Below are 25199 nucleotides of genomic sequence, written 5' to 3'. Positions count from 1 at the left end.
ATAAATGTTAGACAGCTGTTGTCTTGGCCATTAAAATAGAAGCAAGACTTTTCTAGTATTTCTGTCTCTACACTAAGTATAATCACCTAAACAATCTCTGCTATGGTACTCAACAAGGAAAAAGAATAGAAAAGGGATCCATATGCAACTTCCCATCAGACAAATCCATTTTCTTCATTTTTTTTTTCACGCCGTAACCATCGTCGTGGTCTAAACACAAAGGGTTGACGTCATAGAACCACCACCGCGGTCTAAACAAAAAGCATTGGTTGTGGATTTGGGTGGGAGGGAGAGAACCATCGTTTTCGTCAAAACCCAAGGTGTTGGACGTCGATTTATGATAGGTCCGGCACTCCAGTCACCTGTAATTTTGTGTTCATAAACATAGAGTTAGCCACACCTGTTTCTTTAGGGCATATAGATCGAGCCACTAGAAAAAAAAAGGTTTTGAAGCAGAGGAATAGAGAAATCATCTAGAAAGCTGTTATAGTGCAACTTCAAAGCACCTACACTCATTTTGCAAGAAGCAACGATACACTTATCTGAAATTCATTGCAAGAAAGCACATGCTAAGCAATTATCATGGGTGCTTCAAAGCTCCTGGAGAAGGGAAAACATAAAATGGGAATTCGACCACCGCATAAAACAAAACAAGTCGCGAAGCCTGTATATGTTAAGACAAAGTTAGAGGCATGTCCATTCAAGAAGAAGATACATACAAACTGTGCAACAGTGCATGCAATTACCAACAATGCGAAAACTAGGATTCCGTGTGAAATTACTCTTATAGAAAGCATTACTATCAAACCGGTAGCCTCTTGATCCATAACCCATATCAAGACTCTTTGACACAAGCAAAATATACCTTCTCAAGTGGATAGGCGGTTTTGCCACAAGTTGCGCATTTACCTTGTGTAATAGAAAACATAACAGCAGCTCGACAAAGGCCTTATGAATTGCCCTTCGACTCATCAAATAGTTCTCTGTGTCACCAAGAGATAACAAGGACTAACAACTATCAAACTCAATTGCTAAAACTAGTAAAATAAATCTGAATAAGTTGTATTTTTACCTTCTTTCATTGGTAAACAAAGTGCAACCTAAGTTAAGGCTATACAAACATTTCTTAAAGCAAGATGGTCTGTTCCAATATTGTTCATGCATATAATATGGTTCTTTGTACAATACAAGAACTAGACAGAATTACAATCCTTTGCTGAATCTATCAAGATCGCCAATAGAACACCGCAAGAAGTTTGATATAGAAGTAAACCTGAGCTGAACAATTTTCCAATATCAATGTCATACCTATTGATATAGAAGTAAACTGGAGTTTGATGACCCCTATACAAAGAATAACGAATTTCTTTACATTTTACGAAACAACATGCGAAGATAATTATGTCTCAAATAATCCGTTGTCAACATTACGGATAGTGTTGAATTGTGAGTCCACGAGAGAAAGCGTTTGCATTACGTAGATGAATTCTGGTTCGTAGTTCTTTGGAAGAGCAGAGTTTACTTTTTTGTACAAGAGCATAAAGCCAACTCCTGCATATTGTAACAACAACAATTTAATGTACCACTCACCGACTGGGAAAAAATAAAACAAGACAAAATAGTAGGCGGTTGTATATACTTGCAGTTTTACAAGTAGAAAAATTGCGTCCCAGTTCCCCAAATATATAAGAGAGGAACCCCCAATCCAACTTCAGATATCCGAGAACAAGATATCAAAAAAATTCAAGGCCAATAGTTCCTCTTTTCTCATAGATTCTATTATGCAGGAACTCACAAATGAATCTAAAACAAAAAGAAAGGAAAAACGAACTCTCTCGAGAGTAGAAGCCAAGTCAAGGACTAGTCTCATGAAGTCATTTTCTACCCCCGAAGAACTACGAATAAGAATTCATCTAGAGATCAAGTCAACTCCAAAATAAGCAATAAACAACTGGCATTCAAGAAGTTCTCGCAGGAATCTACCACGTAATACTGAAAAAATCCATGCAAAAGAGATAATCTTGCATATCATCCACCACATCTACGTAACTGTAATCCCAAAAGAAGTTGACCTTTTAATGGATATCCGACATCTAGCACAATGTATCCCCAAATTAATGAAATTCCCCATATAACCATAATATAGACACACACAGAGCAAAAAGGCTTCTCTTTTCTCAAGTAAAAGGAACATCTAAACACTAGAATCATCAAAGAAAATTCAACCATAGCAACGAAAACACAAGGGCCCTCGCATCAGCCTAATTAAAAGCTTCCATTCGCTCTTTTGCAAGCTCTGCACTCCATATACAACAGAAATAAAAGTCTTCCGTCTACCTTGAACAATAGCTAAAATCCAAATAAATGCACCTAAACCAATAGGAAATTCCCCATATAACCATAATGTAGACACAGACAGAGCAATCTTTCGGGCACATACTTGTGGCTCCAACGATAGCAAGCGGGAAGTAGAATCTGAACAAGTCGGGCTTGGAGCGGACTGGTCTTGTTGGCCCAGTGCTGGGTCCGGGCGGCGACGAACTTCTTGAGGTCACCGATGGTGTCGTCCCGATTGCACTTCACCCTCACCTTCTTCCCCAGCCGATCGTTCAGCTTTCGACGAGAACAAAACTGTCTCGTTAGGTCGGGAGTCAATTTTGGAGGGAGAGAGAGCAGGGAGTAGTCGCCGGGCATGAGATGAGGAGAGAGAGCATAGTAGGGTTTCTCGATCGCGCTTCGAGAGTGACAAAGAGAGCAAAGCAGAATCGCGTGTCGTCCCGAGGGAGGGAGGGAGAGAGAGCACAGAGTAGTCGCCGGGCACGAGACAAGCAGAGAGAGAGCAGAGTAGGGTTTCTCGATCACGACTCAAGAGTGACGGAGAGAGCAAAGCAGAATCGCGTGTTTGGTAGGGAGGGAGAGAGAGCGGAGAGTGAATAATGAAGAGAGATTGAGGGAGGGCGCAGAGCACGTCTCATGAGTGAGGCGGGAGGAAAAGAGAGACCGCGAGGGAGAGTTCAAAATTTGGGCTGACGGGTGGGCTCGCTTCGGACACGTGTCACACATCCGAAAGAGTTGGCTTTTTTTGTGACAGTGGAGAGAGAAACGGTAGCTCATTTCAATTTTTCTGAGAAGTGGCCCCACAATTGCCACGTGTCGCAATCCGAATGGTGAGCTGGACCACGTCGGACTTACCAAGTCTGTATGCAATATTTTCTCGTTCTCCTAAGCCGTTCCGCCACGTGGGATCCGAAAACAAGTGCGGCGGACGAAACCGACTCTAGTCAAGGATCATCCTCCAAAGCTAACGTGGGGTTAAAAATGAGAATTAATGCAATAGGTGGCAAAATGTAATTAATGCAACACGTGGGGGGTAAGAATGGAAAATAAATTTCATTTTCGCAAGAAATGCTTCTTCCGTCCAAAGCTATCCTTGCATAAAATGGTAATAGAAAGTGGACAAATAAATTTCATTCAAGCCCCATTGCTTACGTTAAAAGAAAAAGCATGATCTGCCACTCATTTTTTGTTATTACCTTTTTTTTTTCAAAAATAATAGAAAATGACACAAATGGTCCCTAAACTTTGGCCTAATATTGCAATGTGATCCCTGAAATTTTAGTTTGATCAATATTGTCTCCGAACTTTAGCCTAATGTGCAATGTGGTCCATAAACTTTCAATTTATTCAATATGGTCCCCAAACTTTTGGAAAATATTCAATTTAGTCCCTAAAATTTTTTTTTAAAAAATTGTCCAATGTCATTTTTGAACTTAAATTAATAGAAGGACTACATTGAACATCTTCTTATAGTTTAGAGATTAAATTGAACATGTATCAAAAATTGGAGAACCATATTAGTCAAGTTAAAAATTCATGGATCACATTAGATATTAAGTTAAAGTTCGGGGACTACATTGATCAAATTGAAAGTTAAGATATCACGTATATATTAGGTTAAAATTCATAATCATTTATGTCGTTATCCTAAAGATAACTCTCGATCTGTTAATGTCTTTCTCCTTTGCATGAATCCATGCAGCTTCATCGTCACGGTTGAGTTGAGTTGAATGTACGGCACATGCAAGCTGGGGGGGTCCACCTCGGCTAATAATACCGCGATTCGTGCGAAACATGCGAAACTTGTTTTAAGAAGAAATGACCGGCAACAGCAATAATTTCCAAAAACACGAAGAGTTTGCAGCGAACGGGTCTTTCTTGTCCGCTCCGAAAGGGCAATTCCTCGGATTAAAGAACGACATCCCTCTCAATCTCTTCGCCTTCTTGTCTCCGCCAGGAAGGGACAAGGCCAACCGACTCGCTCGGAGGAATCTTTGCTAAATCCAGAACGTCACCCTCGATCTCCCCTCTATTTCATCGCCCATCCGGTTCCTCGCTTTTTTCAAGTACTTCGCATCACCATTCGAGTGTCAGAACCGTTCTTCCACATGGGACTCGCTCACTTGCTGCTGTTGTCGCTCTCCCTCTTTCTCGTCCGCGGGTCGTGCACTGTGGAGCTCAAATCCGAGCCTGAGCTCAGGTCTTTGGCCCAGGACTTGCTCGAATCGGCCAAGGACCCGGAGTTCTTCCGATGGATGCGGGACATCAGGAGGAGGATCCACGAGGACCCGGAGCTCGGGTTCGAAGAGCATCGGATGAGCCAACTCGTCAGGGACGAGCTCGACGCGCTCGGGATCAAGTACAAGTGGCCCGTCGCCCGGACTGGCGTCGTCGCTTTCATGGGGTCCAGAGAGAAGCCGGTGTTCGCTCTCAGAGCCGACATGGATGCTCTACCATTGCAGGTGAATCGGTCTTTAATGACGCACCCGAGTCAATTTATGAAGTACTAGGAACTTGGGATTTCGTGTCGCATTGTTCCAAGGCCCAAGAGGGATTTTTTCCAAATCAGGTGGAAAAAACAAAATAATTACCAAATCGGGGGTTGACTTTTTTTATTTACCAAATCAGGTGTTGCTTGGCAGTCATAATGCCGAACGGCACCGGCTCGGCAACATCCTCTTGCCGGTCTCGGGGGAGTGGTGCCGCGCCCCCGCTCGGCACTTATAGTGCCGAGCGGGTGCCGAATCGGCTCCGCGCTCACCCCAACCCCACACATTGGACACATAACGTAAGATATATTGGTGCTTTGGGACAAATTTTAGGGGGTGCAATTGTGTTGACGGTGGATGATATGGTAATATCCCCTGTTTACGGAAAACGTCTCTCTCACCGAGAGGGAATGATTTGAGAGTAAAAAGACGAAAAGGGGGTCATTCCCGAGAAGTGAGCTTAGGTTGTGTGAATGATGGAAGCTAAAGGGGCAAAAAGGTAATTTTCGTATGTGCATGCATTTGGACTTGGTCGGGGGTATCCTCGCACTCCAAAGGGCTAGGTGATTACGAAAATTCACGTGTAATTGACTAATCTTAGGGAACCAAACTCTTAGTTAGGGCTGAAGCTTGAATTCATCCAAACAAAAAAAAAAAAAATCACGCGACAAACTAAGAAGTCTCACAAGCAATCGGTTAATTTAACAACCCGTGGATTAAGGGCATAGCGATTTCGGCGCGTCGCGAGAATTCTTATAATTATGTATGTGTATGTAGCCACCGATATCACACGAAAGGATATGATATTCATGCCTCATGTTTGAATGAGGAGGGGTGCGAAAAATAAAAAAATAAAAAGGTATTCTCTTGTCAAATGAGACTCTCATCACTTGCACGGGCCTCCGAGAAACCAAGCAAAGGATTACCCAAAAAAAAAAAGGAAAAAGAAAAAAAAGGTCATCAAGACGATTGGCTTTTGACTATGCATGAAAATCAAAGATGGTGCAGAAACTAATATGCCTCTTCGGCTATTCAAAGAATGGCTTCTTCAGAACATGCAATTTGCAAATTTTTATTTTATTTTAATCATGTTTTGTCAATCAATAGTTACCGAAGTTGCTTTCTTGTGTAAGTGGAGCAAAAAAAACATGGCTAGTGAACAAACTGAAAAGTTCAATGTACATGATATTGAAGAGATTAATTTACATCGAAAGGACATTAAGGCCGTCTTTTTTCTTTTTGGGGGGGTTGGTCGAAGTTCATTTTAGTACTTGGAAAGAGGCAAATTTCGCGAGGCGATGTTGACTTTTTGAGTAGACCATAAAGCTCATTAGGGTTCAAGTCATTGTCTAGCTTACGTGGATTGGAGTAATCTCGTATTAAACAACAGATCGGGGTGTAGAGCGATATAAGATGGATTCCAAATACGATGTTTGCTACGTTTTAGGAAGAATCTTGAGGAGATTAGTGACCGCGGAACGACTAGAACCGCTCTTCTTCCCACTTAAAATTGATTAGAAAGCGTAGGGTGGGTAGAGCAAAATAGATGTTGTTAGAGAAATGCTTTCAGTTGATGGTTGGAATATATGAAAGTGGGGACAAGAAAAGTCCCGAGGTAGATAGACAATAATGATTTGGGGCTATTGAAGTCGTCTCTTTCCTCATCCCTTTTATGCTCATGGCTTGAGCATTTTCTTATTTCTTCCATTCTTCACCCTCGTTCACTTCTGGTTCTTAGTCCTCCTCTTCTTCTTCTTCTCGCCCGTGGGAGTAAAGCCTTCCCCATTCGTGTCGGGCTTTCCAATCTCGGGTTGACAATCCTCGCAGAACCAAAGAACGTCCCCATGGAAAACTACGGTCTCTAGGCAATAGCTGAAAAACAGATAAAAAAAAAATGAGGCCGACATTCCAAATTTTTAACAATGAGCATTCTCTTGCATGCATGCATACGAGGATGCACATGTATCATTATGTGATGTAATTATAGAGGGTGTGAGGGGCGAACTTACCGGTGGACAACGTATTCCTTACGATCGTTACAATAGATCAAAGTCTCCTCAAAACCAGTATCTCCGCATTGGAGGCGGACAATCACCCGCACGAACATAAAATCAGGGTAGACCTCAAACCTTATTTGGATTTTTAGGCATTTAAAAATGTACGGCCTTGAAAATCGATTAAACCAATTCTCACAAAATGGAAACCAAAATTGTGATGGTTGTGAAAAACAGCGATAACGAGCGAACCTTTACGAGAAATTAGCTACGAAAAGTCTAGGACGGCTAGAGTATGCGTACCATTTCCTTCGCTGGATTCACCGCCACGAACGTAGAATCCTCGTCCCGGCTGTGGCAGGGGGGTACTCGCCGCGCTCGGCGGCTCGGTCTTGTTGGACGAGAGAATCCATCATGTCCTTCCTTTCTTTCACGAAGCACTTAAGAATGAGAGAAAAATAACCGGGACTAACTTCGTTTTTGCGCTCCGAAACCGACTTCCGTCCCGTCCAATTTATATTGCGAGATTTGGGAGGGGGCTCTACAGCCTCTATTTGGGGGAGGCCCCCTCCCCCCGGCCGCGGCTCTACAAAGACCCGTGGAGGTGCTGCGGAGCCGCAAACGGGGGGGGGCCCTCCTCCAAATATAGGCTGCGAGAGAGAGAGGTCATGTCACTTCAAATTTGAGAGAGAGAGAGAGAGAAAGAGAGAGTGAGAGGGAGAGGTCATGGTAGTTCCCAAAGCACAGAGCCGAGTACTTGGTTGGGGGGGCCTCCCCCAACCAAGTACGTTGCGGTGCCAATAATAGCACTGCATGAACAAAAATAAAGAAAGAAAAGCAGTGCGTTGCGGTGCCAATAATAGCACAGCAACGCCTATGGGAGGCCTCCCCTATACCTTATTGTGTGCAGACGTAGCTTCTGTTGCGTCTGCACACGGGGGGCGTTGCAGCGCCATTCACGGGTTTGATTAATTTAGTTTGAATTATTCTCTTTTTGCATTTGAAAAGTTCATGATACCCAAGTTTTTTGGCTCCATACGAGGTGGGAAGGGATACTCCGACGACGTGTATATGTGCAATTACATGTAGTAATTATATGTGCACAAAGTAGGAAACTATTGGCCGTAGATTAATTAAGTAATTATATGTACACATAAATGATGAAATATCGCGCAATTGAGATATTGTAATGTCACAAAAAAAATTACACATGTAATATAAAAATCAATTAAAAAAATGAACGTAATAAATATGATCGTTGAACGGTATTATAACATTACAAAAGTGTCATCAAACTATTCTACATAATTGACACAACTGTCATCTAATCCCGGGCCGATCCGTGCGCACATGTTTGCCTGTTGTGCCCTGATTTCCCGCAGTTCGTGCAATGGTTACGCGAATCGCTATTGCTCGGGGTTCTCCGGTCCATCTCATTACGTATCCGAGATGCACGAGGCCTTCATTTCTTCCTAATACGCCTTGGATCCGGAACTAATGGCAACTCATTAGCTTTATCCCAGTAGTCATGATGCCCTAACGGATCAAACATGTACCGATAGCACCGAAGGGTTTTGTCCAACCTATAACATTCATCTACGAACCCGGTGTAATCAATTGCATGTAGTTGGCATACTGCAATTACGTGGGAACAAGGAATTTTCAACTGTTCAAATTTCCCACATGTGCATGTTCGCTCGTGTAGATGCACTTTGTATTTGTTACCCCTAGATCCTCTAGTTCTATCACGTGCGGTTTTCACTTCGTAAATCCCTCTTTCGTAGTCGAAACATCTTACTTGATGTCTCTTTGCCTTTTCGCTATTTTTGTGGAGCGTTTCACCCGCAATTTGCGTAAATTGCCATTGGTTGGCCTTACGTATCGTGTACATCGTTCTCCTCGTGTCAAAATAATGAGACAACCGGTAGAATATCTTTTCCACCATGGCTGTTATTGGCAAACCACGAACGGTTTTCAGCATCCCGTTGACCGATTCAACCAAATTTGTGGTCATCGACCCATATCTCTTCCCTCCATCATAAGCCTTTGTCCATTTCTCCCTTGGAATCTGATCACACCATTCACCAGTGGGTTGATCGACCTCCCTAATTCGGCTCATGATGAAATCGAACTTCCGTCGTTGATTCGCGTAAGCTGCACATTACAACAATAATTAGTACAGTACATTATAGTAAAAATTTTTAAAAAGTTTTGAGGTGGGAATTAACGAAATTCAACGTTTACCCGCCATTTGAACATGTTTTATCCTGTCGGCATTTTTGAAATATTTTTTGTAGTTGCCGACAATATGAAGAATGCAATATCTATGGTGGGCATGTGGAGGACGCCACTGTGCTGTCTGCATTGCTTGTTGAATCCCGATATGTCTGTCTGATATCACACAAATATCATCCCTTCTGGTGACATATCTCCGCAGCATATTCATAAACCACCGCCAGTTGTCAACATTTTCCCTATCAATCACAGCAAATGCCAATGGGAAATTATGATTATTCCCATCAAGTGAGGCCACACAAAGGAGCGTTCCTCGGTATTTTCCATACAAGAAAGTACCGTCGACAAATATAACAGGCCAACAACATTTGAAACCTTCAATTGTTTGCCCGAAAGTCCAAAACATGCGGTCGAAAACCGTGCAGCTCTCATCCTCGGCCATGTGATCCTCGATCACGAAATGAGAACCTGGATTCTCTTTCATCATTGCGTTCATGTACCTCCTCAACCTACCATATGACTCATCCCATCCTCCAAATTCTTTGGCAATTGCCAATTGTTTGGCCTTTCAGATTTTACGGTAAGTAGGTTAGAAGTTAAGCTTGTCTTGAATCTCCGCCATGATCGCCTTGATTTTGATATCTGGTTAGGCGGAGACCATTTGTTGGATGAAGCTGCATATGTACATTTGATCGAGGTGCGGATGATCTGCAGATGCATGTATATTACTGCATGTATGTGGGCCATTATACTTACTTATTTTCCAAAACATGCCACCCACTTTTGTGATCACGCGGAGCCTCCAACCGCATAGTCCATTCGAATTACCACACTTGATGACATATTCTCTCTTCTTCGTGGTATCATAGCAAAACCTATGATTTCTTCTCATTGAGTACTCTTTGGCAGCTAGTCAGACCGCATCCCGTGATGGAAAAATCTGCCCAACAGCAAATTCTTTCGACGAATCAAATACCGTACCGCCCGGCTTTGCTCTTGTTTCGTCTTGCATCATATCAAAGTCGATCTCCAAATAGGGCGGTGGATGTACCAATGGCTAAATGGGGTTACTATACTGCGTGTTCTAGTAACTCTCCATATTGACATATTCAACAGCTTCGGCATCACCATCATCACTGTCCATCCAACTATCATTGTCTTCATCGCTAACCTCATCATGGTCATTATCATCATTATCACCATCATCATCATTATTATCGTTATTATCATCGGACTCACCCGATCGATTACGCACAGCATCTTCTTCTTCTTCTTCTTCTTCTTCTTCTTCTTCTTCTTCTTCTACTGCTTCTTATGCTTCTTCTGCTCCTTCTTGTTCATCTTCTTCTTCACAAACATTGGACCCTTCCCCCGTATGGTAATCATGTATCACCTGGTGTTCATCTACAATGACATAAAACACTACAAACCCCATTCCAGCAGTCTGATTGGCAAACCGTTGGATCATCCGAACAGTATTATCATCACGCACGTCCATTATATCATACATGACAAACCCTTGTGTGACATTTGGGTATCTATAGATGATGCTATGAATGTACTGGTTTCCGGTAATATTCAACGCGCTCTCAATCGTAGCACGTAATGCATCTAATGTCCATATGTTTGCAAACTCGAACCAGGTAGATTCTCCGTCTTCGTAATCATTTCCATAATCTTTTTGCACTATTCTACCTCCTCAATGCACAATCGCAATAGATGTAGACGCCATTCTGTTAAACAAATTATAAATTATTTGGCGGCTACATTTTACGAAACATTAGAACAAGCAATATATCAAATGAAAAAAACATTCTGCTAAAGAAATGTTTCCAAAAATAAAATTCAACAAATTTTAAATGTTGCAATTATTTCACATATAAATAACAACCCAAAAAATAAATCGATACTTACGAAACTGTAAAAAAAAGGTACAATGAAATTAACATCAAACTATCGATGGAGAGCACGTGCCGAATGAATGATTATTCCCACCAAGAGAATGCACCGAGCAACAAGGTTGGCTTTGCACCAAATCACAACTTCCGGAAAACAAAATTTCAAAAATTAATTTCAATATAACGCATATATTAATAACAAATATAAAAAACACACACCGTAATATACACTTACCGAAGCAACGGAGAGTGCAACAATTTCTGAGCCTAAGGCAATTGAGAGGGTTTTTGTATGAAATAGAGGAAATGCGAGATTTGGAACACGAGAGAGGGAGAGTGCGAGAGTGATATGAGAATGCGAGAGTGAGAGAGAGAGGGGCTTCAGCTGTGCTTTAAACACAGCCAAAGAGAGGCTGTAGCACTCGTGAATGTGCTTGAGCGCGAATAATGGTGCGGTAATAATAGAGGGTGGGGGCACCCCCTCCTACGGATGGCGAGCGCCGCAGTCCGGGAGAGGCCTCCCCTTAGCGCCATTATGGCGCCGCTGGGGAGGGGGGGGGGGGCTACCCCTTCACATGAGCTGCAGTGCCAATAATGGTGCTGTGCCCGTGGGAGGCCTCTGCATCGCCTTCACGGGCGATGCGAGGGCCTCTCACGCTCTACTTTTTAAGTAGAATCGAAGGCGCTCTCATTCCTCATCATCGGTTATCTTCCTTGCATTGCTTACTCAACTCTCGCGCTCTTCCTTGATCACTCACTAAAGTTACGAATTTTTGTCATTCTTCTCAATTCGGTTGATATGGCACGTAGGAGTCACATTCAGCCGGGGCCCGAGGTTGATTCACTACTTAGGGGGCAGGCCGGACACGGATCACAAGTTTTATGGGACGCCGAGGTAATTGCGGAATTTAGCATGTTAACTGTCATTAATTCGGCTCATTATGAAAATTGTCACTAATAGTTCATGTGACAATTTTTCAGATACCCGCAACTGCAGTTCTTAGATGTCAACGAGCGGCGCAACACGTAGGTGAACTTGATTCGCGAATTGTCCCTTATCTGCAAGATTCGGGATTTTACGGTGTTTATATAATGGGGTTTGTCCAGCTTGATTGGCATTTGATTACAGCATTGGTTGAGCGATGGAGGCCCGAGACCCATACCTTTCATATGCCGGAAGGTGAAGTTACGATCACGCTACAGGACATTGCGATGATTACGGGTCTTCCTATCGAGGGACTTGCGATTCTTGGCCCTACCGATTGGAATTGGGGCGCACTCTGTGATCAATCGCTTGGTGCTCGGCCAGCTCAACTGCGCGGCACACAAATAAATTTAAGATGGTTGAGTGAAAACTTTCATCATCTTCTAGAAGATGCCGATGAGGTCACCGTACTATATCATGCTAGGGCGTTCGTTCTCCGCCCGATTGGAGGATATATTTTCGCGGACAAATCAGGTGTTGGAGTTAGTTTGCTATTTCTCCCACTATTAGCGAACATCGAGGCCCCTACACAGTACAGTTGGGGTTCAGCAGCACTAGCATGGTTTATCGGGAGCTATGTCGTGCAACCGATCCAAACGCGAGGCAAATGGGCGGTGCCCTACATGTACTCCAGATTTGGGCGTGGGAGCGTTTCAAATGTGTCTCCCCTAGTCCGACTTCCGCTGCTCCTTTCCCAGATGCACCTTTCGGTAGTCGGTATGTCATGTATTGCCTTTTTTCATTTCGTGCGTCATTAATTTTTTTGCAGCACGTATAGTACATGAAATCTAAAATTTTATGTTTCTGCGGTTGGAGTCGAGGCCGAACTACAACCGACGTCCCCACGCATACTGTGACACATCTGCGCTACCAATTTGATCGAATGGGGACCGATGATGTAAGTAATGATAGCAACGAGTGGGTTCAATATAATGTTAATCTTTAAATTTAGCTTTGGTGTAATTTGATATATTTCATTACGATAACGGATTATTTGAGAGCCGTATGACGAAATTGAAGAAGATGTACCAGACATCTGCTTTCACGGACAAAACTATTGGAGGGCGAAAGTCCCACTCATCTGTCACTAGATAGTTGAGTGGCACTATCCGGACCGTGTACTTCGGCGGTTTCGGTTGCGGCGGCCGATACCTAAGAATCCTCACGATCATAGTGGCTTGCATGGTCTTGATAACACATCACCCAAGACCGATTGGGAGAATAAGCACAGACGGTGGATCGATTTGTGGAACAGACGTGCCGAACGTATAGTGCGGGGTAGACATTCAACGAAAACACTCCACTTTCATTCCGGATATATGGAGTGGTTCCGTCGACATACAAGGGAGTGGATTTCTGTTGCGGGAGCTGCAATGGGTTCAACGGTTCGTGCATTTTAATTTCAATTTATTTCACTACTTATTTTAAGTAACATAAATTATTGATATATTGATAACTTTTGTTAATTTTGATATCATTACTAGGGTGACGGCGTCGAACGGATCGTACATATCATGGATTTGGTCGGTCCATCTCCTCGAGCTTGGGAAGAAGTGAGGACGATAGCTAGGGCAATGTTATATGCCCGGAATGAGGAGCGGCGGCTAACAATGATGTCGGTACCTCAACCAAGAACTACGGCAACACCCGTTGGGCCGGACGAGGAGGATGACCCCCCGAAACCTGTTCACCCGACCAGGAGAAATCCTCGAGCTCATACATATGATGATGTCGTCCCATATTCCATGGAATATCATACAACGGATTTCGCTCCCGAGTTCACTCCGGGGTTCAGCCAGCATTTCGATGCAGGGTTTACCCGGTTCGCGAGAACATTTGATGATCAACATCCGCAAACTCCGGTTAGTTCTCCTTCAGAATATGGACCCGATTTCTCTCATTCTTATCCAGTCCCTCCTACAGAAGGATATGACATATTTTCACAAGATATGCCTTCGTCATCGAGACATCCTACTCGGTCGGACCCTCGTTCTCGTCGGTATGACACTAGGCCTCCCGATCAACGGAGACAACCTCATTGCGGAACAGGAGGTCATGTAGGAAGACGACATCGTTAGTACATGTAATTGCAATTAACTTGTTATCTATTATGAAGATTTCGTGTTTTTGTATATCTTATGCAATTATATGTCGTGTTTCCACACGTATCCATTTTTATTTATTTGAAGAAAACACCAAAAAATAAAAATAAAAAACCACGGAAACGGTGCCCATGGTAACACAAATATGTAATTTTTTTGTTCATCACTAAAACCTTAAAAATTGAGCTACCACCAAAAACCGTAAACCCTGTGTATCAAAAGGGGATGGTGGAAGAAAAGCATTAGATTGAGCAATTTTAAAACACTAATCTCTATTCAAGAAGATCGTATAATTATTCAAGAAGATCGTATGATTATTGGAGAAGCTACTTTTCTACGTTTCTCCCCAGTTTAAACACACGTCAGAAGTTTTCCAACATGCAAATTTCATGTTCACTTTTACCCCGGCAAAAGTACACTTTTAGTGTCATAGTTGTGTATGAAGATTACTTTAGTGCAAAAAATTTCAAACGGATTACTTTAATACTAAGTCGAAGACAAAAGGATCAATTTGGTACCTCCGGCAAAAAATTTTCGGTGAAAATTAATACATGGCTTGAGCATTTTCTCCTTTTGAATTTCATCCAAAAGGAGCTTTTGGTGATCAAGTCAGTAAATCTTGTGGAAAATTATGTGAATTCCGTCATCAGATTGTCTCGCGATGAATTGTGAGGACTATAAAGAAGTGAGAGTATTTTAGTGACTCAAGTGTAGTTGTAATTTTCGTTTTGTCGCTTGATTAATGGTGAATCATGTGCTGCTCCTCATGGAGTATGTGTCGCCAATCGGATCGCGTAAATCCAGTGTCCGATATATTTTCTTGTTTGTTTATTATTGTGTTCGATTGCTTTTTCTTTTTTTCTTTTTTTCATTTTTTGAAACAACCGTATGAATAGCTTCAAATTAACTTCATCAGCGGAAAAAGAAATGAACTCTCATTTTTGCAGAGATATTATCGGTCCGTATTTCCTTTAAAGTAGTATATATATATAGGGGGTTAACCCTCAAAAGATTCTATGCATGTTTCTATCCAAGATGAAATCACCGGTCCAACTACCCCGGCGAAGTCAAATTCCTATTTTGTTTCCCAATCAATGTTCGAGATAATTTTGATGAAATGTCCCGATACAATTTATCCTTAAAAAAAAATATGAATCCGGTCGCTTCGTTCTCTCATAATTATTCCAAAAAGAGCTAAAGACAACATATCGTGCAGACACATATATGAGCTCAACTTGCATCTTTCGAGCAACTTCATAGGATGAATGCTTTGACCAATGAAAATAATAAATTAAAAAAACCAATCGATCCCTTAAAAAAAATATAATGCCTACTCATATAGACACTGGTAGATGATAGTTCAAAGTAACTTACAAAATGCATAGAGAGTGTACAGATATACTAATTATGTTTGAGAGTGACCACGGAATTCTTTTGTCTGTTAAAATTTACAACCCTAGAGCAAAGAGGAAAAATCCTTAGCCAGAAAGTTACAACCGTCAAGTTACGCCGCACCATCTTGTGTCCAGTGCTTCTTGTGAATTGGTATCACAATTTGCATACAAACAATTTTGACTCATCATCAATGTATTTGCAAGTAACGCTCTCTTACATTTGATTCAACGATAACAATTGCAGCTAGCCATTTCAAGTACGCGAAACACAGGGTTGACGCTCCGGACCAGGAGAAACTCACATACAGCTACAGCTGGATCGAGGGCAACGCCCTGATGAACATATTCGAGAAGATCTCATACGACATCAAGATCGAGGCCAACCCCGAGGGAGGGTCCATATGCAAGAACAGGAGCAAGTACTACGCCACTGGTAACATTCGGTTCACTAAGGAGCAAATCAACGAAGGCAAGGAGAAGGTCTTGGGCTTGTTCAACGCTCTTGAGGGTTATCTCTAGGCCAACCGTAATGCTTGCTAAGAATGTCAGACGTATGAGGTGATCACTGTCTATTACCACAAGATTGTCGATCTTATGATGATGTCTCTCCTAAAGGGTGTGTGTCTCTTCATGGTTGTTCATTTTTAATCTTGGGTTTATGTTCGGATTAAAGAGCCTCGGGCTTGCCCCGTAGCAAGTCTCCGAGATCGTTACGTTGTTTTGAGTATTTTGAGAATGGTGTGATGTCAAAAAATAAATACGAAGGAAATCCTCTTTCTATTTTCTTAGTATGCGCGTAATTTATTATTCCTTAATTTGATACGTGAAAACTAAGGAGGGAAAACGTCAACCGTCGAAAAGCAACATGCTCTTTATTTCTAAAATAATTGGTGTCCGCACTATCATTATTTGGATAGTATATGACACCTCAGCTAACAATTTATTCTACAAAAGAATAAATCGTTAAGTACTTAGCTTATAAAGAACTGGCTAGGTGTTTGAGGTCCCGTATGCTCGATACTTAAAACTCCAATTCGTTTGCACCTTCTTAATTACAATGTACTGAATAATCGATATCAATTTTGTGATCAACCCAATTTGCCTACTTAATTATGATTAATACATACTCTTGCAACAACTCTGTCATTTGGATCAAATGAAATTAGCGCATGCCATGCGAAGTCAATCCAATTATAGACAATATGAAAATGATAGGGGTGTAGTGTTGTACATTTTACAATCTAATTCGTCCATAATTTGTAAAATGAAAACCCATTGACCATTTAGACGATGCCTTTTTCTTCCCCAACCTTGACCGCTTTCATGTGTCGGATAAATTATTTCCTAATCATTCCCTCTATAATACAAGTCATGTTTCGACCATTGAACGAATCCAAATATATAATTATTTATGATTTGTTTTATTTCGCGAAGCCGGTCGGCACTAATATCGCCAAGCAGCAGTCCGTTCGGCACTATAAGTGCCGACCGGACTCTGTCCGCCAATCCCCCCGGCAGATCGGCGGTGTGATCGCCGAGCGAAGTGTCGCTCGGCACTATGACCGCCAAGCGACACCCGATTTGGTAAATAAAAAAAGTTAACCCCTGATTTGGTAATTATTTTGTTTTTTACACCTGGTTTGGAAAAAAGTCCGGCCCAAGAAGTTTGTCTGTCAATGTTTTGGGTAACGTTCTTTGGTGTGTAGAGAAAACGGAGGTCAAGTGTTTGCTCTTCTGTTAGAACGAGTGAAAGCATGTCAACTGTGAGCAAGTTATAGAAGAAACGGGTCCATTGGTTTCGGGTATATGCATGGGGCTAATGTGATTGATTTACCTGTAAGAATCACGAGTAAACCTAGAGTAAAGGCGGGTCTTTGCCGACGTTTAGTGATTTGTAGGAGGGTGTTTGGAAAATTTGATGTTAACCATGAGTAAATGCAGAGTTATTCTTGTTTCGATTCCTTGCTGTATTTAAGAATATGGATTTATGATCACATGAAGGAACTGGTGGAGTGGGAGCACAAAAGCAAGATCGATGGGAAAATGCACGCCTGCGGCCACGACACCCGCGTAGCTATGCTCCTCGGAGCAGCCAAATTGCTCAAAGAGAGGGAAAATCTGATCAAGGTAACTTCTCTATCTCAGACTTCAATGCTGAAGCGGCTGGCAATTTTCGCCTTTCAAGAAGATTTATGCATTTTGATTGTGAGGTGAATTCTTAAGGGAACCATAAAGCTTGTATTCCAGCCTGGAGAAGAAGGTTACTCCGGTGCTTATTACATGTTGCAAGATGGAGTTCTCGACGATCTTGACGGTATCCTCAGCATCCATGTTCTGCCTAATGTGCCGACGGGGTTCCTTGCTTCCAGGCCTGGGCCAATGCTTGCAGGTGCTGGGCTGTTTTCGGCTACTATTCAGGGGAAAGGCGGGCACGCGGCACTGCCGCATCACAATATAGACCCCATTGTTGCAGCTTCATCTGCCATCCTCGGTCTTCAGCAAATTGTATCTCGAGAGACCGATCCTCTCGAGGCAAAGGTAGTTTTCCTTCTTGTTCGTTTTGTTCATTATCTCAAGCTTCTTAGACGTTGGATGGGAACATGATTATGCATGTGCAAGTGATTGCAATCATGCAATAGTATGACATCTGCAGCAGTTTCATATGACGGCCAAACTTGTCGTCCGAACACACTCCTTTGTCTGTTAACATGCATTGTACTCTCAGAACAGGGAAACAGAAGGCCTAAATCTGTCGTGCCATCACAGACTACCACAGAAAGCATCTCTTGTTTGAAGCTATCAATGTAGAATGCTAAACACCTCTCTATGAAATTTCTTAGTCCTTAGTGGCCAAATGTGACAGACAGTTGCGTACGAACTTCCTTGCGAAATGTTTATCTGACTAATGATTTTTCCGGTGATGCACTCTGTGTTTCTTTTCTAGTCGCATGTTGTGGTCTAACTTTAGCACCATCTGATAAACTTGCACTTCAAATGGACAGGTGGTGACGGTCGGGTGCATCGAAGGAGGCCATACCGCTAACGTGATCCCCGAGTCTGTCAAATTTAAGGGAACCTTTAGAAGTTTGAGTTCCAATGGTCTCTCATCCCTTCAGAAGAGGATAAAAGAGGTAAATCGACGGATTCATCAGCCGGCTTTTTATTTTCACGGCGGTTTTTTGCTTTTATTCCGACGAATGCCCTGTGTTGTGTGGTTACAGGTCATAGAAATGCAAGCGGCTGTTCACAGATGTAAAGCCGTGGTGGACTTCGGCGACGACAAGGTCCCTCTTTACCCAGTAATGGTCAACGACGACGTCCTGCATGATCACGCGAAAAGGGTCGGAGAGATCCTGCTCGGCGAAGGCAAAGTGCAGCTCCTGCCGGTGACGATGGGTTCCGAGGACTTCAGCTTCTTCGCCGACAAGACCGCTTCCTTGATCTTCGTGGTGGGGATACAGAACGAGACTCTGAAGTCGCATCACGTGCTGCACTCGCCTTACTTCTTTGTCGACGAGGAGGCTCTCCCGATCGGAGCGGCTCTCCATTCGGCTGTCGCGGTGTCCTACTTGGATGAGCACGCGGGCGCGGATGGTGCGTGTCCCGGCTATGGCTACCCTCCGGCCTCAACAACCTATGTAAGCTAGTTTTAAAGGGTCTATCCTTAAAATCTCCGGTCGATCTATCTGACCAGAGAGTCCTCGGTTGGCTAGCCCAGCCCGTGGGTTTGTTACCTTTACGAAAGAAGTGGGATCTTGATGATCTCCCAATCGCCGTGAATTTAACGGAGACATATGCATTAAGAAGCAGTAGAGATATAAATTAAGATCGGCAATGGTCTTCGAATCCAGTTCAACAGTAATCTGCGACGAACCCTCTTGTGCATATCAAGCCCATCGCTAAGCTTGACCGGAAGTTGAATCCTTCTTTCCATTCTCCTTCCTCGTCAAGCAAGAATCTTCCCGCGCCAGCCAAACCTGGGTTTTTGTATGGATGTCTATTTTTTTTTTTTGGTTGAAACAAAGCTGGTATCATTCATTTGGGGAAAACGGACTTGTACAAACTAGATTTTGCATAATCAAAACATAACAAATCCCATAAAGGTTGGGGTGGTATGACAATCCCGTCAGACGAGAGTGCATTTTTCTAGTGGGATTTGGCTAGCCAGTTCGCCACTTTATTAGCCTCGCGAAGGGTATGAGCCACGGTCACCACTTTGAGCTGGGCCAAAAGAGAGTTGCAATCGGGTTTTTATATGGATGTCGGATGGAAGAAAAGTAACATCTCTAATTTCAGAGCAATATATAACTCTTTCTAAATATAAATTTTAGAGAATTTATTGTGTAACAGTCTTTGGTAACTATTATGCTAACGATCTGTTTTGGATCACAAAAGTAAATGACGGTTAATTAAAAATTACTATGAAGTCCACTCTTTTAAGAATTTGTGGTTCACAACGTACTATTATTCTCGTATTCACTCAAAGACTATTATGCTAGCAAAGTCCTAAATTTTTAACACATCTTATTCTTGGGCATGCTAGTCAATCTTATTTTACATGATTAAATAAAAGGAAAAATTGTCAAAAAGGTCATGACTTTATTGTATTTTTGTCAATTCAATCATAACTTACATCTTTTCTTTGTTTTTTCAATATTTTCCGTCTACTAGCCTCGTGCAAGGGCCGCCTTTGCCGGATCAAGCGAGGCCGACCCTCACCCCAAGGGCTAGCGAGGGCAAACCTCACTTGACGCTGGTGGGTCATCAATGAGGATTGGCGATAGCCGATGGAGGAAAAAAGAAAAGAAAAGAAAAGAATTAAAAAAGAAGAGAAGAGAAAAGGAAAAAAGAAAAGAAAAGTAAAGTAAAGAAGGGAAAGAAATGAAAAGGAAAAAAATAGAAAATAGAAAAATTCGAAAAAAAAACTGTTGAAACATTATGAAAAACTATCTACGTCAACACCGGTCGTGCCACATAGGACAATTGGCCTTTTTGTTAGCGATTTTTATTCAAAATTGGCGGCATAAACTCAATTGGCAAAACGCGAATAAGTTTAAGGGTCAATTGGCACAATTAAAATATTTATGACTAAATTAACAAAAGTGCAATAAATTTAGGACTTTGGATAATTTTTTTCCCTATTTCGTGCAGATAGCAAAATGTACGTCATAAGGGATTGCAACTGATAATTACTTCTTAACATCCACCTTCTTGAACCACTAAGACTTGGTGGGCAGGAATTCCCCTAGGCTTTATAGCTAGGAGTGATCCACCTAGGAACCTTTGTTCTTGCATCATTCAACTCTTCTAAGATAGAAACTATCTTAGGTGAATATGTTACTAGTGCAATAACATTTTCTATGTATAACACATAATATTCCCCATAGCATATAATTTTACATCGGCCACTAGAATTATAAGTACATGGTTCGTTTGGGATTAGGCCAATAATTGAATTACAATCCAAAACAAAATCACCAATTATAGAAAATATTGATATATTTAATCTAACAATTTTAGTTACTTGTTATTAGGAAACCATCGATCATGAAGTTTCGACTTATTGTTATAACCGATGTTATAAATTTGGTTGCACACGATTATTCATGATCTATTTTAAGCTTAGATGTACTCATTTTTAAAGCTTAGCCTATAGTTAAGAACCCAACTTGTAGATACTTTAAATATGCACTACCTTATAATCTGAAATAGTTAAAATTATGATTAGCATATTGTTATTATATAATTCTTACAATTAATTGCTAATGAATAAAAATTGAAATATACTTTTAATCAATATCGCACTTAAATAACACAGTGTTGGATTAGTTATATTCATCGAGTAATATTATAAATATATCAAATAGACAACATTATGAAGAAAATATTATGAGTTTCAGATTATGAGCTTGCATGGTGTAGTTGTAAAAAAAAATTTTAATTACGTATATCTATGTAGAATAGAATGATGAACATATAATAATGACCATTCAAAATGAAAGTACCATAATTAATTTACAGCTTGTAATAATATCTCATGCCTGATTTGTCCCTGTTAACTGAAGGAAATTAGGCCATGGTTGTATCTCATCAAAGTGTATCAAAAGGTATAATAGGTAATCTTTACCATGGGTAATTAGGTAAATTAAGTCTGGGAATAATATTTTATTCCCCAAACCCAACTATAGAATAGCTAGCTAGTCAGTACTGAATCGGGGTTGGCCTACCGAGCCCAATCCATTCAATAGGGGCCGAAAGCCTTCTGTTCGGACCGGGCCTTTAATGGAGCTCAACATCTCGAGGCCTGATCGTCTCGGGCGGGCTTAAATTTTTACTGGAGCCCGGCCCGATCGGCCCTTTTATAGTAGATGACATTTGGCGAACCCCGAGTAGAGAACGAGGAAGAACGGTAATGTGGGCGTACCCACCGACGCGGAAGCAACTAGCGGTGACCATCGGCGTTTTCGCCGCCGGCACCGCTCTGATCGCCGTCGGCATTCACCTCTCCTTCGCCAACGTCGCCCCTCAGCAAGCCCGTACCAAAGCTCGCAGCGACTTCGTCAAGTCTCGCCTCCGGAAGTACCTCGACGATTGACCCTCCTAACCCAGCCCCCCCTCCCCCGCCAACCCACAAGTAACGATTCCTCTCTTCCGGTGAGCATTGCCGTCTTTCAGTTAATCCCCGGCGAGCTCTGAATCTGTTCATGTTTCTGCTTGTTCAATGGTATAGCTTGGATATGTTGAATTGACTCTGTTTTCAATGTGGAACTTGATTGGATCAGCTCCAAGTTAGCTTTTTTCTGTTTTTGTTTTGTCGAAGAATTTGGAAACCATCTGTTGAATCACTGTGCCTTCAGAGGTGTTCTTCGTATACGCGTCTCTGTCGTTTTGCTTCAGTCGATTTCGTCTGACATGCCAACTGTTCGATAAAATTATCGAGTCAAGTGATGACACTGCAACGACCTTGTTATCTCTGGTTCCATTTTACATTTTCGATGACAGAGAGGATCATTAGGTGTCTTTATGTTTTTGAGTGCATCCTGTCTTTAATGACTTCTTTCAGCATGACCATCATTTGTATAGAGAAGCAGATCATTGAGGGAAAAGGAAGAAGGTGGTTGTAACGCGCAGAGATATTGAGGGTTTTGTGTCTCTAGAAGCATGATGTACTGTTTGTACCCATCTTAGCTTTTCTAAGAATGGCGGTTATTATCAGCATATGGTCAAACTGCTTTTGATATAGATATGACCCAATTGAGCGGTGCTTCTCTTTCATCTTACAATCGAAGGCAAGCCAGTTTCTCTGCTTCCTTTGATATGATAGTGACACAGACAGTATAAGCACTTTCTGGTGTTCTTGTCACCAGTCAAGACCCTTTTATTTGTGGATTTCATTGCTGATATAAGCACTGATATTAAAATAAAAATAATATATATAAAGGTTAGGATCGAGAGGAATGATCAACGGAATCTCCCATTAAACATGGATTTCACCTTGTCAACCTTCTTGGGAGAATCTCTACCAGAGGTACTTATTTTGGCTATTAGAACCTATTGATCCTTCTACATTCTAGTGAAGAAATTGATTCACACGAAGGATGGTCAATTGAGCATCATAGTTTGACATCCAAACTTATTAGACCTATGGAATGTCTCCACCCCTTTCCACTAGAATATAACCCACAGAATGTAGCCGGCAGTATTGGATCTTTATCTACATTAAGTTTGCCATTGAACCCTGTTCAGGTGCACCTCAAATAATGAGGAGGAACCATAATAAATTGTACTAGTCACGATCTAAATTCAGTTGAATGCACGCATTTGGTTGCAGTGCTCTCATTCTAGCTGTCACAGACTCACATCAAGTGTGTTGCGTGGTGATCCTGTTAGATTAACACTCATGTTGCCCTTAGGCTTAGCTTTGCTTGCTTGAATCACGCTAAGTTCAGCTTGAGTATGGGACTGAAGAAAGGCTGAACTTATTTTGTTTTCAAACAAGTCAAGAGAAGATCAACCTTTGACATTCTCACCATAACTTATAATGAACTTCCTTTGCTTATAATGTCATTAATACAATAATGGTGGTAAGCAGTAACTCGAAAGATTTCCCAGATTGCTGTTGAAGGTTGTATTGTTGTCTGTCATGATTCTGAACCTGTGAGAAGGAACTCTTTGGTTCTTTTAAATGTTCATTTTTCAACTACATTCTCTTGGATGAGTAATCTCCAGTTCTTTCTCAGAGTTTGGAACTTTGCACAACTGACAAAGATGGCCATTTAGATCTTTGATGTATGCTAACATTTATTGTTTTCAGAATTTATTGTGGTACTCTTGTTCTTTAATTTGCACACATTTTCTGGCTCCAATACTCAGTTTCGAACTTTTGAGCACTTGGTTACCTGACATGATGGTTCATTTTTTGTTTATTTTCTAGGAAAGATCTATGCTTTATTTGGTATTGAAGATTCTTATTTTTTGCCTTATTAACCTACAGTTGATTCGGTGCGAAAGGACAGAAAGTGACTGTTAGTATAGGGTCCATGGATTCTCCAACGCAAAACACATCGCTGCAGCGGCTTCAAAATGTTGAGAAGAGAATTATAAAGGTTTTGGAGCTAGCCGGTGGAGTGATGGACGAACTAGCTAATCCTGCTGGTCCCAGAAAGGAATTTCTCAACAACCATTGCCGTGAATTCATGCAACTGATCAAAGACATCCAAGTAACATTGAGAGATGAAATCAAAAGTGCATGTGAATACCGCCCGTTCGAGAAGTGCGATTACAGTTCAAGAATAGCTGATGAGATTTGTCTCAAAAAGCTGAAATACATCATTTCTCAGCTGGATGTAATGAAAGAATCAATTGAAGAGCACGATAGTGAAGCTTGACCACCAAAAGTTCAACCCTATTAATAAGTACAAGATTAGGTAAGACCATTAAGGGAAATCATTGCGGAATATCTATTTTTCTCAGATCAGGAGCACTTAAGGTAATAAGATGGTAGTTCTACTATGTTTATGGATGATGCTTTGGTTTGGCCTTTGTTTTTTGACTTGTGTAAGTTGGATATTCCCTACTTAGCCAATCTCAGTTTCACTAGGAAGACTAATTTCTGAGCACAAACCCATTATTGTATTGGCAGGTCCAGAAAAGCACTCTATGGCCAAAACAGACCACATTAAAGCACTGCACTCATCATTTGCTCGTGTTGGTATAATGCAGTGTTGGATTCGCCGGTCAGGTATACACGAACAACACAGGATGAGAATGAGATTTTCAGTTCATGGGAAGAACCATGCAACATCATGACCCAAAACTCATGTTGTAGTCATTCAATCAATAAACAAGTGATGGTATGTGAGCAGTTAACTCTAAGTACATTAATAGAGGGCAAATCTAGAATCGTCGCCTGCGTGTTGCTTCGCATGTTGTCTAAAAAGAACAAAGAGAGCATCATTCCCTGAACTGGAAAGGTATCCACAAGAACCTTCTTTTTTTTCTGGCTTCTACTCGGTATGCTGTGGTTACTTAATACTTAATAGCTATTCTCTTGCCAAATTAGATCAATCCAAGCCCATAGTAAGCTCTTCACCCCACCCCCAAATGACTAAAGATAAGCGGCAATGGCCTTGTCAGCATAGCTCAAATGGACTTTAGACGTTAATTTTGCTCGATTCGGCTCGGCCAGGTCCAAACAAGTCTGAACCGAAGAAGCGTCCTCACTCCAAAGGGAGTGCCAGGCCAGAATCCTCATCTGATTTTATT

General features: G+C 41.7%; 3 protein-coding genes across 3 annotated transcripts; all 3 read left to right on the top strand.

The window, feature by feature from the left end:
* The first annotated feature begins 4362 nt into the window (after window positions 1–4362).
* Window positions 4363–19096, top strand: LOC115741905 (IAA-amino acid hydrolase ILR1-like). Its single transcript, XM_048283029.1, has 5 exons — window positions 4363–4799; window positions 17436–17561; window positions 17658–17972; window positions 18437–18565; window positions 18656–19096. Exons 1-5 carry the CDS (start codon window positions 4446–4448, stop codon window positions 19079–19081), a joined length of 1350 nt encoding a protein of 449 aa, XP_048138986.1. The 5' UTR covers window positions 4363–4445; the 3' UTR covers window positions 19082–19096.
* A 2720-nt stretch (window positions 19097–21816) lies between these two features.
* LOC125316053 lies at window positions 21817–22290 on the top strand. Its single transcript, XM_048283036.1, has one exon. The coding sequence runs from the start codon at window positions 21847–21849 to the stop codon at window positions 22027–22029; it is 183 nt and encodes a 60-aa protein (XP_048138993.1). The 5' UTR covers window positions 21817–21846; the 3' UTR covers window positions 22030–22290.
* A 737-nt stretch (window positions 22291–23027) lies between these two features.
* LOC115741907 (mediator of RNA polymerase II transcription subunit 11-like) lies at window positions 23028–24478 on the top strand. Its single transcript, XM_030675931.2, has one exon. It carries the CDS (start codon window positions 23975–23977, stop codon window positions 24320–24322), a length of 348 nt encoding a protein of 115 aa, XP_030531791.1. The 5' UTR covers window positions 23028–23974; the 3' UTR covers window positions 24323–24478.
* Window positions 24479–25199: the final 721 nt, after the last annotated feature.

Source organism: Rhodamnia argentea, chromosome 7 (genome assembly GCF_020921035.1).
Source record: "Rhodamnia argentea isolate NSW1041297 chromosome 7, ASM2092103v1, whole genome shotgun sequence".
NCBI lineage: Eukaryota > Viridiplantae > Streptophyta > Magnoliopsida > Myrtales > Myrtaceae > Rhodamnia > Rhodamnia argentea.
This window is presented reverse-complemented; position numbering and strand designations above follow the sequence as displayed.